Below are 14,020 nucleotides of genomic sequence, written 5' to 3' on the forward strand. Positions count from 1 at the left end.
ACCGTCTGTATGTATAAATATGTAATAATTAACGAAAATACTGCATTATAAAATACTAAGTTATAGGGATATGTTTTCCCGACGCGACAATAATTAAGAATTGCTTCTGATGTTCCTCAGAACAGCTGCATAGGAAGAGTAATGTATACAGATGAAATAATATTAAGAAATCTCTCCTGTCTCAGACATGGCACAAGTGCTGGATTTAGACTGTTGTAATATTTTCGATAAATATTTTACTGCGTTCGAATGAGAGTGCAGACAGTAAACTTCATATGACTTGTATATATGCCTTGAGGAAAAGATATGGGTACTAAAAGCAGGAGGGTGAAATGATGAAAGTAAAGTAACAGGAAACATCCATTCAGTAATCGAGAGGAAAACATAATGATCTCTTTGGATTGGGAAAAATGCCTGTATTAAATTTAAAAATAGGAATATATATATGTATCGATACGTATTATGGTGCAGAGTAAATGCCAAATATCTGTTCTCCAATTTGAGACTTCAGAAGAATAGCTTATTCCGGAGAAGAAAAATGTAACCATATGTATCATTTTCTTTCGCTTTCATATATCTCTGTGTTGGGGGAATGAGTCCTATCCCAATTGGGATAAGCAGTGTTTCAACACACATGGTAATTCATTTGAGGTATTGCTTTTTACTGCAAGTCTTAGCAATTGTGTCGTCACTTATTTAAATTTAGTCTTTATCTCACTACTTCTCTTATTCCGCATAAGAGTATTACGTCCTCTGGATAAATAAGGGTATTTAGGAGATGGAATTTGAATAACGCGTACTTTAAGAGCAAAATCCGAGAATAAGAACTCCACCTATCTCTGCAGCTTAACCGGAAAATTTTCGTAATTTGATCCTTTCCGTTCTCCTCCTCGTCTTTCTCTTTTTGAGCTTTACTGAATGAAAAAGAAGCTGGGAGTTAAAATCCTTATGTGTTTTTTTTATAATAAGTGTGTGTGTGTAAATCCTAATAATGAAAAGAGCAGAAATAGGGATTAGCTTATATTATATTTTGACTGTTCGTTCATTCATTATTTAAAAATTTATTGGAATATCGTTAATCGTCTTAAAGATTCACTTTTAACATATCCGTGAGACTTCACCTTCATATGCTATATGAGATGATCTTCGTATCCTCTGATAAAACCTTTCTGAGAATTATACTAAATTATAATAAGGAGAAGAATAGTAATAGCTAATAAGCCCCATTAAGAGGAAAGAATAAGTACGTATATATATGCTTCCTCAGTTTCCGTTCCTGCACTTATGTTAAGGCGGTAATCTTTCTATAGGAAAAACAGATATATTTCTTTTATTCATTGTGAGGAATATTATATTCCCAAGTGCAATAGGCATTGCAAAAAAATTCCTGTGTTTTTTCCTCTTTTTACCTATAAAATCGATAAGGAATATGGTATATTCAAGGAAGCGCGGCACCGATTTCGGGGCGCATATTTTAGCAGAACCCTGTAACATGGGGAGCAAGGGAAGGCCTTTAACAGATCGTAAACGAAACGGGACGGATAGAAACAGGAAACAAGCATCTTTCCTTTCCAAAGGATTAGCTATCCTCTTTGTTGTTTGTGTTTCTATCTACTTACAGGTAAGTCCAGGAAAAAGATGGGGCCTAATGTGGATGATAGGCACACCAAATAGGACCCTCTAAGGGCGCTACTTGAGATGCGAATAAGGGCAGGCCTGTACCTATATACATCTATTTATTATTTGCTTTACTGACCAGCCCCCGCCGCCTCCCTTGGTCGTTGCTGAGGCAATGACATCCCGTATATGAAATGCTGTCATGAGTTGGGCGGTGTATGCTCAGGGTGATACTACATATCATATTTAAGATTACTTGTATAAGTCTTACTGTTCTCTTTTCTTTTTCTTTTTTTTCATTTTAATTCTTCCTATAATTCCTTTCGCCATGATCGCTTCAGCCTAGGGAAGGAGTGCGACGCGGCAATGTTACTACGAAGTATGAATTAGATAAGACCGTCGCTAGGATGTTAGCCAACCCACAGGAAACCACTGAATATGACTTTCAGTTGAAGGAGCTTGAAATAATAACACCTCAAGAGTTTGAGAAGGGCGATGAGACGAGCAGTGGATCACCAAATGAGGATGTAGAGCAAAAAAAGGAATACGTCAGTAATGATCTCATGAATGAAGGAATCTATTTCTGTACATTGCAAGAATTATGTGAGTCAATAGATAATCCTGATAAGGGGGCGGACGAAGGATTAGACAAGGGTAAAGGAGACGACAGGACAACAAGAGAAGAATCTAATAAACATAAAGAGCAGGACGGGAGACAAGGAAATAGGGAGGAATCTTTCTGGAGAACGAGAGGCATTGTTAGAAGCACAGCAGGGGAAGTACCGGAGCCTGGCGAGAGATCATTAACATATGATCAGATCAGGAATCTTTATAATGACGCCCAAGGGGACAAATTAATATCTGGAGGATCTGAGACAATAAAGAAATACAGGGATCTCAAAGTCTGTAGTTTCTGCTCCCATTATACCTGTCTTGATGAGCGATTGAGCAATAATGAAATAGATACCAAATTGGAGCAGGTGCAAGAGATGCATGAGAGCTGGGAATTATCCTTCTTCTATTGGCACTCCTACAGGAATGGGAGAGAGCAATATTATGCAGTCAGGAAGTATTTGCTAGAGGAATTATTAGGATTCAAAAGGAACAGAGATCCTATAAGTCTCGGGGACTATAACCAAAGATGGGAAGAGTGTGAAGAAATAATCCGTAATAACTTTATAAGGCAACACAAGTATATTGCTAATGTATACTATACATTAATATGGAGGAGCCAAATGCGTAGTGATGATTTCAGGAAGATATTACAACACCTCAACAACTCCTGGGACGAAGTCACTATAGACACAAGGGACAGATGTATATCTGTCATTGAGGGCCCACCAAAGAAAGAGCGAGGGATAATTCGGGATGCAGGGGCCGTGAGAATCCTGGAGGCAAAGGAGAATTGGTCAGATTACTTGTATTCTCCGTTTTTCCAGGATCTCTTCAAAGAAATTATAAGGGGTCTCCCACTGGGGGAGTAGTAATAGAGTACAATGAATCAAGAGGTGAAGTTCTGCGATGGGGATGTGACCCTAATAATGATGGCAGTAAGAAGAGAGGGTTGCTTTAACAGAGAGTAATATTATGTCATGTATCTATATGTACCTATATAATACCTTCAGAGCTGATGCTCAGAATGAGGCTAGCAAATTAATTATGGCCTGGATCATTCCAGTGGTAGAGTATGGTTCAGGGTTCAGGGGCTACGGTTTAGGGTTTCGGCTTTTGGCTTCAGGGGGCCACGGTTTACTTTTTAGGGCCTAGGGCCTAGTAGGTTGCCTGCATGCCTCAGGATCTATGATCCAGGATTTAGGCTTACCGTTTAGGATTCAGGTTTAGGGCTGTTGGCGTCCTTTCAGTGTTGACGCTTTACGGGGTCTCGTTCTCTGCTCTCGTTGTTATTCGTACTGTTTTTCATTATTATATATATTCATTTATGTGAACGGAATGTCGTATTAACATATCTCTAGACATCGCTTCTTGTGATGCAAATGTGATAGAATTGCAGTTCCAAACAAGAACCTTACAAGCAATTCCCTGTTTATGCGTTGTATTATGACTATCATCCTGTATAGGGATATACTGCTTCAGATATTATTGGTATTGTCATCTTAAATGTGGTGCTCTCTCCTATTTTATGTGTTGCACTATATAATGCAAACCTACAAATGTATTAATGCATCAGATGAGGTGTTAATAATAATACACTACCCTGTATATCTCCCCTTACACATATATTTCCTTCCTATCTTATCGTAATGATTTTTTTCCTTTCCAGGATTCGTATGTTCAGGGTCTTGTATTTTATATCTTAATTCTTAAGGAGGACACCCCAGTCGTCAGATAAGTAGAGGCAACTTACTTGGTGAATTAATCCCTCCTCTTTTACATTAAGACAATCATAGTAATAAAGAATGACTCTTCTGGAGTTGTAAATTTTCCTTGCTTTGATAAATTTATAATATATGATTCAATAGTAAATCTGACTGTAATATAACATTTTAGATGCTTGTCTAGCAGTCAGAAGAGGAAGAAGTTTATAATAAGATCATTTTTTCTTTTCGTATGAGAATTTTGTGCCCCATACAATTCATATGTAGATATTACTTTGACGGAGCTATGTGTTGTCGTCAGTTGAGACGCATATGAAGAACAGAGATGAATATAATTATTACCGCAGACAAAGAATTACAACTGTTGCCGTTATAAATTATGGCATGCTTTCTCATATGAGCTATGATGCATAGAGGAATTCATCATATTGTGATAAGCACTGATATCAAAGTACAAAATGTTCATTAATACTACGAACCTTTTTGTCCTTATTTTACAGAGGGACTTGTAATTTTAGGTTGGAATAATAGAAAATCTGAATAAGTATATGGATCCGTCTATATAGGTATCTACATATCTGTAACTATTGCTGGACTACCTTATCATTAATATAGATGTAAATAATTATTTACTTGCAACAATAATATATCAAGATTGTAATCTTACCCAGACACAATCAATTATTACAAGTGAATCGTCACTTCATTTGTGTATGTTAGGATTCTGTATAACCAGAGTAGACAACTGTTTCTTATAGAATCATATCCATGGCTTCGATATATTATAGTATAGATTTGTATCGTCAGAAAATTATTCCCTCGGGAACTGAGCGGTGAACTTACAGAATTACCAATAATTTCTTGTATAGTTATAGAGAAATAACACAACTAATTATTTTAGGGATCACAACACGGACCCGTACTACCGGCTTTAGGAAGAGTCCTTCCTAATATGCCATATGCTTATATCAAATCTATCTTATAGGTTGTCAATTCTCCATATTAATCTGCCCCGTATAGATGTATGCGCATGCGATAGGATTTCTATGATAAGGGGAAAGAAAAATATTATGACAAAGAATGCTTCTTGAGGAAATAAATGAACATTTTGTATCTTCAGTAACGAAGGTACAAAGATGTCAATGCATCAGAGGAATTTCTCGCTTTTTGCCTGTTACACTATAATGGACATTCCACTATATTGCTAATATATGGAAAAAAATAGCCCTATCCAGTAAAATCCTTTAATTACTCCTTAACTAAGCTGCCCATGAACCCTTATTGGGCAGATTAGAGGAAAAAATTCCAGCTTATATATGAGAGAGCTTAACAATTGATTTAATCTGATTTCTGACGAATGAATGAATACTTCTTCGGCGCTTATTAATATATCTTAGTTTTGGGACTTAATGTAGTTATTAATGCACGTATTTACAATTATGTACAGAGGATGTTTATAGATCAATTTATTTCGGCAAAGTTATAATGAAATTTCGCTATGCATAGAAAGAGTATTGATTCCTTCCATTATATATCCTCTAGAGAAATATGAGAAATCTTATCTAAGGAGAGGAGTGACAAAGTCGATATGAATACCGTACCGAGCCACTACTCTTCGCTAATGTGAGAAGGGATCCTCAAATTAGGCGAAATGATGTAGGCATAGGAAGGCAAAGAAGTGGGAAATCTTGGTAGTGATTCAGAGATATGCTTTACTCTAGCAGATGTATCATACAGAAAAGGATATTTATAATGGCCTATTATGACATTGCAAATAGACACTGTATAAATATTCTTCCGATTCAGGGAGGACATACCATAAGTATTAATGAACACCGTTGTGAACGGCTAGGTGTGTATTTAGTAAATGTAATATCTAACAATAGAATTCTAAGTTGCCTTATTGGTCAGTAGCACTGTTGTTACAGTTATATTGGAATCTTATCTTCTGTATTTTCAGTATCTGAGCATGAATAACGTCTTCGGGATATATTTAAGGAGTGATCGGACAATCATTCCTTAAGAACGAGAAAATAAAGAATTTGTACATTTCAGTTTTGAGCGAGATATATGCTCAGAATGGGGAATCCATTAATATAATTTGGAAATTCCTTCTTAGCTTAAACTATAAGGGGTTTATTAAAATATGCTCTATGTTAATTTAACGGGACGCAGAGACAGAATATCCTGTGGACAGATAGTTCATGTTTGTCCGTCATGTTATAGGAATGTCGTTCCTAGAATAGGGGCAGAGTCATTTCAAGGGAATATTCACACATGTATACTCCAGTTATATGATCTTATACAATAGATTCCGGTTTACCGACTGCATTGTAATTAGAATTAGTCATAATATGGTGTCCTTCTTTGAAGAGTGCAAGACGAGATTGGTGTAATTTGAAAACGTAAAACGATTTTCATAAGTGTTCTCAAATGGAGCGTCCCTATCCCTACCGTTAGCTCTGGTTGGACCCGAACAGAAGGAAATATAGAAGAATAGGTGAAATGAGGAAGAAGCCAGTTGCTTCTTAGTGTGATCCTTACATGTTAATTTCGGTACCAGTTAATAAATTTCATAAGGAACCTTTTAATGAGAGGAGGATATTTATAAGAAGAAATACTAATTTTCAATTATTTGGTAATTATCTACGATAAGAAGATCTAAATAAGAAAAGAGGAGACTTCATGACTATGGTGCCAATACATGAGGTGTCTACAGATCATATTTAAGAGCCTCATCGGCATATCCGGTACATATTGTTGTGGTAATTATTAAGAGGAACTATTAACCCGTATGACGCTCTTATTTGTTTCCTTAAATTATAGAAGATTGAGAGTGTGTACATATGAAAAGTGCGTGTAGTACTTCGTACATGCAGTAGTGATCATGTAACAGGTGGAATTTTCCTGAAAATATCGTAAGAATACTATTAATAATAAGAAGTATATGGAGCGATGAAAGGAAAAAAGTGTTTATGGTATTGTTGCCATGGTCTGCCGTGTGTAATGTATTTACTGATGCTAACATAACCGTATTGTGTGACCAAAGAAAAGTAATCTAAGGTTTGTTCAGACAATATAACAATTCACTTTTCAAACGTACTGCATCGTATATGCAGTAGGATCATCTGTGACTGAAATAACTTTCGGAAACTTTATGATTATTCCTTATGAGTTACTTGAATCCGAATTGTTCATCAATCTGCCCAGTCATTAAGTAGCTTCCTCATATACGTATTCCTCAAATTCCTATATTTCCAGTTGGATTTCATTAATGAAATCTGTGCATCGTTAAACCATGAACAAATTTCAGAGATGCGCTCATTTTTCTTAATCATTTCTGTCTGAATCAAGATTTCATTCCAATCCGTTGTTGTATGAGCGGCAGAATGGACAATAAGTACTATTGCTCTTGTTCTTTGTGCAGAGAACCGATATTTTAAAGTATTTTTACGAGAAAATGGAATCCTCTTCATTTGATGTATGAAATCCATGGTAATATTTAAATAGAGATAGGTAAGCATGGAAATTGTTATTGGCTGATAAAACATCCATCAGTTTCAAGAAAAAATCATCAGACGTGTCTTTGTTAATTTCCTTTCTGGTTGTTATCTAATAGGTGTCCAAGACATTCATTACCTTCCTGTTTAGAATGAAATATTTTCATGTACACTTCTTGGAACAATTAGGCGTCTTGAGTAATGTTCTCATAACTCTAAACAATATATCATTTATATTCATATTGGATTTGCATAGATCTGCGGGGATATATGAATATAGTTGAGAAAGCACATTTAACTTAATGAGGGAGGGTATTTCTCATATGTTTCCATATTACTTATGTCCTAAAATGGACATAGGAGGTATATAGTAAACGCAAGGATTTGTTAATAATACTCTTTATGTTCAACTCCGTAGTCTTATTGTCCAATATACGGAGACTGGATAGTTTTGGGATTTGCATCGAATATAAGCTAGATTCTGCTGTTGTGTGATACGCAATTGTGGCGCATGATCTCTCCAGACTGTTAAAACAAGAATTAGGTGTACCATAAAGAATCCCATTCGCTAGCCGTATGTAATATGAATTCTCTCTTATCTTTATATTTTCTGAAATGTAGTTTGCACTGCTTCCTTCTTTAGGGGGAGAGGGTCCTTTGGTCATTGTGAACATCCACGTAAAAAGTAGAAATTGGTAAAGTGGACAATGTACAAAGCAAAGTTCGTTACGATAAGTGGTCATTCGTCTGGCAATCGTGCAAAATGAATAAATATTTGCCGAAAACTCCTCATAGCAATATGTGACAATTAGAATGAATCATTTGAAAAATGTGCTTAGCGTGCTTTCTTGTCAGTGGGGCGACTGAGATATGTAAGATTTACGTATAAATATCTAGCGTATATATCTCAATAGGTGGTTTCGACGAGTGGAACATTGGAGAAATTATTACGGTTTCTTCTTTTTTATCCACTTTCTGATACATTTTGCAATATTAGACACATCCTTCATTAATGTGTATTCATTGCACTGTGAAACTATGATGGCGGAGTGGAAAAACAAGTAACAAGCCATCTTCTTCTAGAATACCTGATCCGCTCAAGTCAGAAACGAACTGTGGAACATATTTCTGCTAAGTATTCAATTAATAATTAACTGAAAGAATTCATAGTTATCCATTTTGAAAACACAGCGCTCATTCATGTGAACCTGCTATTCTTTTAGAGGATATACCCCTCTGGATATTGAGTTGTAAGATCAGCTGAGGACCTTATCATGGTGTTAATGAAACTGTTAAATCTATCACTACCTGAGTTTCATATTAATTAAAGAAGAAATCCATTTTGAATCAGAAGATTGAGTAGATGGGAACAACTATTCGGGTGAATAGTAAGAGTTAAGCATTCTTCTCCATACGATAGAATATGCGAGGAACAAAATATTGCAATAACTATATTTGACGGTTCCTTTCGTGGGATTACGCAGACCTTTAAGTACTACGAAGGTGCTAACGCGGTTTCATTAATTTGATCGAGACGATTACCTATTATGGGGAAAATTTAACAGGAAGACAAACGGAAGCATACGAGTATTACCTCGGTATTTAAAGGAACCTAGCGTACAGCAAAATGATGATATGTCAATCTGAGGCAAACCCAAATCGATAAGCAATGACGAGAATAGTGATACACCAATTGATTGTGATTATCCCCAAATATATATGATAGAGGGGAGGAGAAGAATAGAGAAGGAATTGTGGGAGATGTTATAATATATTACAACGAATACATCACAAGAATTAAGAAAAATCTGCAATATCAAATCATTAATAGGAACTGAGAATAAGATATATATGTGAGTATAGCCGAGTTTTCCATTCCGCATATTATGAATTGTAGTAGAATAAGGAGCAAAATAAGGCACTCTTCATTTGGACGTATTAAGCGAATTTACATTATGGGTCTGAACTGGGGATTCATCAACTCCAAGAGGCAGAGGGCGGAGGTTGGGCGAAGAAATACAAGTAATTTAAATCCCTCTATACATTGCTATCGTTTATTGATAACAGTCTACCTCTTGTTGACCTCTCTACAACTTACCAGGGAACATATATATACTCATGGATATACATATATGTATATCTCTTCCCTTCTATATATGGGATGAGTTCTCCTGTCATACGGATAAGAACTGTTAACCTGTTGAATTATGATACCCATCTGGTGTTATAGAAGAAGGGGATACCCAAGAACACAACGAGAAAGGAAAAGAATGGTACCAGTGGTACACAGCCTTACCCAGAAAGAAAAAATACTTAGCACTATATGTAGATTCCGACTGGAAGATTGTTCATTTGGCATAAAAAGGTGATCGCTAAAATTACACAATTGTTCATGACGTGCCTTATCTATGCATATATAGAGGGAATAATGGATTGTTGAATTTGAACTGGTATAATATGAGTTCTAATTTCATATTGAACTTTAATTGTAGGTTGCATACGATTAAAAATGCTGCTATACCGTTTAAATAAGTTCATGCCTTTTTATTGAAACTCCTCTGAGTACAATGGAATAGAGATATGCGGATCGAATGGGTACAGCGTGAAATGGTGAGCCGCTGTTCCTATATGGTTTCCTTTATAGTTACCTTACTTTTGTGAATGCGTCCCTATGCCCCATCCTCTTCGTGATGGCGTCTTTTGATGTTTTGATATTTTCACCAGTACTCCTTCGTATGCTGCATTCTTCCTGTGTATGTCTTCTCATGTTTAGGCATTTTCATATGTGTGTTAATTCATATCGAAACTTCTTTGCTTATGAGTCCCCATGCTGCATAGTGCTTGTGGATGTGCCTTCGTGCTGTATTCTTCCCATGAGTGTGTCTTCTCATGTTTCTGCATTCTTCTGAAAGCATTTTTTCCATGGCCCCCCTTTCCTATATATGCGTCTTCGTATGGCCAAATTTTGCGAACGCAGTTTCATTTGGGGTAATTTCGCAAACGTCGCCTCATGTCGTGTAATCCCTGTGAATGTGTCTTCATGTTGCATAATTTTCCCCTGACGTGGCATCATGTACCATAACCCTGCCAAAGTCCTCTCAGGTGGATCAATTTCTGGGGGATCCTCTCATGTGTTATATCCATCGCCCGCGTGCTGTTCTGTTTCGCTTCATTATATATATTTTTCTATTTAATTTTTTCATGAGAATACAGCTATCTGTGCCATTTCTTTCAGGAAATTTTTTTGGAGGGTCTCTTTATGATGGCATTCCTCGCAGCATCCTTATGAACATACCACTTCCCCTGGCATTTTTATGAATATGCGCTTATCTGTTGCATTTCTATCACTATTTTCTCTGTGTCGTCTTCCCATTATGATGCTTCTTTTTCCTACAGTCTTATGATGCTCTGCCTCGGGGTCATGGCGCTGTCTTCGTCTCACGTCAATGTGAGAGGTATTGTTTTGCCGCGGCACTCTGATGCTTTTTCACTGTATTGCAATTTTCTAAGGAGGCTTATATGTGACATGTCATTATAATAATGCTTCTTTTTGTTACATTTCTGCATAACTACATCCTTCCTGTTGCGTCAATATGAAGATGTCTCTGTGTGTGGTATTTCTTTTAGGATAATATTTCTTGTTCGATTTTCCTGAAGTTTTGTCCTTTTATGTTGCGTCATTTTAAGGTATCCTCCTTGTGGGACATCTTCTTTCCCATGATTCATTTTACTGCGTTGTACTTTTAATATATTCTTCTGCTTTTCATTCTTTAGAGATGGCTCTTTCTGCTGTGTCACTATGAGGATTCTTGTTTGCGCTGCATTCCTTTTCTGATAATACTTTTCCCTTCGGGTGGGCTCATGAGGTTCCTCGTGCCACGTCATGAGATTTCCTGCTGGTGTGGCATTATTCTTACGAAGATTTTTCTTATAGCGTTATATTTATGATATCTTCTTCGTTGGCACTTTTATAAAGATGTTACTTCTTCTTACCATGTTACTGCGAAAAAATCTTTTTAGGAGTCGCTTCTCTTTATGAAGATATTTCTTCTACGCGGCATTGTATATGATTTAATTTTTCCGCGACAGCATGAATATACTGTTGTGTGTCATTTGATTTATATGGATGCTGTTTCCTCTCGCGGCATCGTGAAGATTTTTCTCTGTGTTTCATATTTTCTACGATGATGTACGTTTTTCGCGGCATTCTGAAGATTTCCTTTCGTGTGTGATTTTCTCTATGAAGATGCCCTTTTTCCGAGGCAATGCTAAGATGCTGTTTCGTGTTCTATTTTCTTTATGAAGATGCTTTCTTCTCCTGCTAGCTGCCCGACGTTTTCTTGTCTCGTCCTTCTGAAGATATTCCTTGCCGCGATTATTGTGAAAATTTTTCTTGAGGTCACATCATTGTGAAGAAACCATTCTGGGTTCATCCTCGTTGATATGTTGTACTGTATGTCATGCCTCTTTATTAGAATTTCTTCTTCCGTAACATTGTGATGCACCTTCCTTTTTGTTTTCTATGTGCAGCCATTATGAAGAGATTGGCTTCCTTGGGCTATTTATCAGGATTGCCACCGAGGTTAAGTGTAAATATCATGACCATACTGATGTGGTAGCATTAGCAAACAGGAATAATATATCGATGTGAAGAATGGCACCTTTACTTCTGGTGTATTATTGCTCTAGAAGTGATGATGTTGATGGAGTACTATTAGGTGAATAGCAGTGTTACCTAGATAACCCTGTTAATTAAACAGCAGAGTTGTGTCAACGGTAAGAAATTTCTTGGAGTGTTATTGCAGAGAGGCTGCTCATGTGTCCGTAGTACCCATATGTGCAGAGTATTGACATGCTTATGGTTTCGTTACATGAACAGGACAAACCCGCCTGGGGTACTTTTGTTTGCAGAATAGTCATGTGCATTTCTAAGCGTGGTTCAAGCCGTGATGAAGGTGTAGTACGGTTATGTGAAGTGCATATATATCCTAGAATTTTTACTTAAACCGTACTAAGGTGTTTGGATTCTCAATAGTCCACAATCCCGAGATTCCCATGGCACTGTTATAAAAACATCCTAGTACCTCAGCTATCCGCATGACCTCCAGTGCAATCATACTAAGGTGTACCATTATGTGTTGTGAATTATGGCATAATAAATATCATTATATTCAGAGTAGTATGTTATGGGAAAGTATGTGTGTACGAGCAGTACGGTTATGTTCAAAGTATTGTTGTGTGGATAATACTTCTATTTAAATAGCGGAGTCTTCTACTGATTATTCATGATTCGCAATGCCAATATGAAGAGAGTACACACGCGTGTATAGTACTGATATGTGGAGATAGCGGATGTGCTCGGTGCATCGCTATCTGGATGGTGGAAAAGTCGAAACAGCAGTATTAATTGATGTATTTGGGTGATAGGATATATGTGGCATAACCTTCTACCATGTGCGGAGAGCTATTGTATGAAGAGTGCACAATCTGGCATAATATTCTTATGTAAAGGATACTTTTCCTCCCAGTGTGTTAATGTGTGGAGTGCAGGGTTAATTGAAGGAAACTAATTTTATGTTGGAAGCGGTGTATCACGAGAAATAACCTTATCCTTGGATTTATGAGGATGTCAAGTGTTTTGAAGTGTAATGACTTCATTACATGACGTGCAGGATGGCGCAAATTTTAGGGGTCATCTATAATACTATTACGTAAAAAGTATTGTTACTCCAGGAGTACTATGATATTAAGAGTACTTTTTCGTCTTGAGTATTGCTCTTCCACAAATGCTATTGTGCTACGGGCACCTTCTTATCAGAAATTATGTGACTTCATTAGTAAGACTATTTGTGTAGTACTATTCTTTAGAGAGTATCCGTCTACAAGGAGTACCGTTATGTTAAATATACTCTTGTTTGAATAATACATTCATTTGAACTGCACAGTTGTATGGGAAGTATCGATGACTCGAAGTATCATTCTGTGAAGAGTGAATAAGTATATGCCGTACTCATATCTGCGGAGTCTTCAGATGCCTGGTACGTCATTATTCGAAGAGTGAGAAACTTACGACCGTACTGTCAAGTAATGTATCTTCAAGTCGATAAGATATATGGCATAATGTTTTATTATATGCAGAGAGTTACACTATGGAGGGTATGACTGTTCACGTAATAGTTTTATATGAGGGATACTATGGTATCAACCACGTGGACCTGTTCAGTGTTGCGTCATTTGAGGAGTATTACGGTTATATACGGAATGTTGTCCCTAGATGAACATGCCTGTCTTTGAAGTGGCATTATTTGAAGGGTCTGGATTTAATTTTAATGGCCCAGTTATATCAAGTACGGGATTGTACAATCCCTAAGAAATGTTAGCAGGACCATTGTTTCGATAGTACTATGCTGCCAGGAGTACTATGATATGAACCGTACTTGTGTGTGTGAAATCTTCATATTCCACGAGTGTCATTATTTGGAGAGCACTATTCCGTCGAGTGTATGAATATTACAACCGAACTATTGCGTGCACAGTACAGATGTTTATGGATTTGCAATGATGATG

The 14,020-nt window shown here is 36.8% G+C and overlaps 4 protein-coding genes across 4 annotated transcripts; 1 reads left to right on the forward strand and 3 right to left on the reverse strand.

The window, feature by feature from the left end:
* Positions 1 to 2,024: 2,024 nt before the first annotated feature.
* On the forward strand, positions 2,025 to 3,101 carry C922_05443 (hypothetical protein; the record flags this gene model as incomplete). The annotated part of the gene is made up of 1 exon (XM_008821014.1): positions 2,025 to 3,101. The coding sequence occupies one exon, from the start codon at positions 2,025 to 2,027 to the stop codon at positions 3,099 to 3,101; it is 1,077 nt and encodes a 358-aa protein (XP_008819236.1).
* Positions 3,102 to 7,150: 4,049 nt separating this feature from the next.
* Positions 7,151 to 7,447, reverse strand: C922_05444 (hypothetical protein; the record flags this gene model as incomplete). The annotated part of the gene is made up of 1 exon (XM_008821015.1): positions 7,151 to 7,447. The coding sequence occupies one exon, from the start codon at positions 7,445 to 7,447 to the stop codon at positions 7,151 to 7,153; it is 297 nt and encodes a 98-aa protein (XP_008819237.1).
* A 3,594-nt stretch (positions 7,448 to 11,041) lies between these two features.
* Positions 11,042 to 11,338, reverse strand: C922_05445 (hypothetical protein; the record flags this gene model as incomplete). Its single annotated transcript, XM_008821016.1, has 1 exon — positions 11,042 to 11,338. One exon carries the CDS (start codon positions 11,336 to 11,338, stop codon positions 11,042 to 11,044), a length of 297 nt encoding a protein of 98 aa, XP_008819238.1.
* A 383-nt stretch (positions 11,339 to 11,721) lies between these two features.
* C922_05446 (hypothetical protein) lies at positions 11,722 to 11,973 on the reverse strand (the record flags this gene model as incomplete). Its single annotated transcript, XM_008821017.1, has 1 exon — positions 11,722 to 11,973. A coding segment is annotated over one exon (252 nt), but the record flags the coding sequence as incomplete, so codon positions are not given.
* Between the last annotated feature and the right edge of the window lie 2,047 nt (positions 11,974 to 14,020).

Source organism: Plasmodium inui, assembly GCF_000524495.1.
Source record: "Plasmodium inui San Antonio 1 unplaced genomic scaffold supercont1.73, whole genome shotgun sequence".
NCBI lineage: Eukaryota > Apicomplexa > Aconoidasida > Haemosporida > Plasmodiidae > Plasmodium > Plasmodium inui.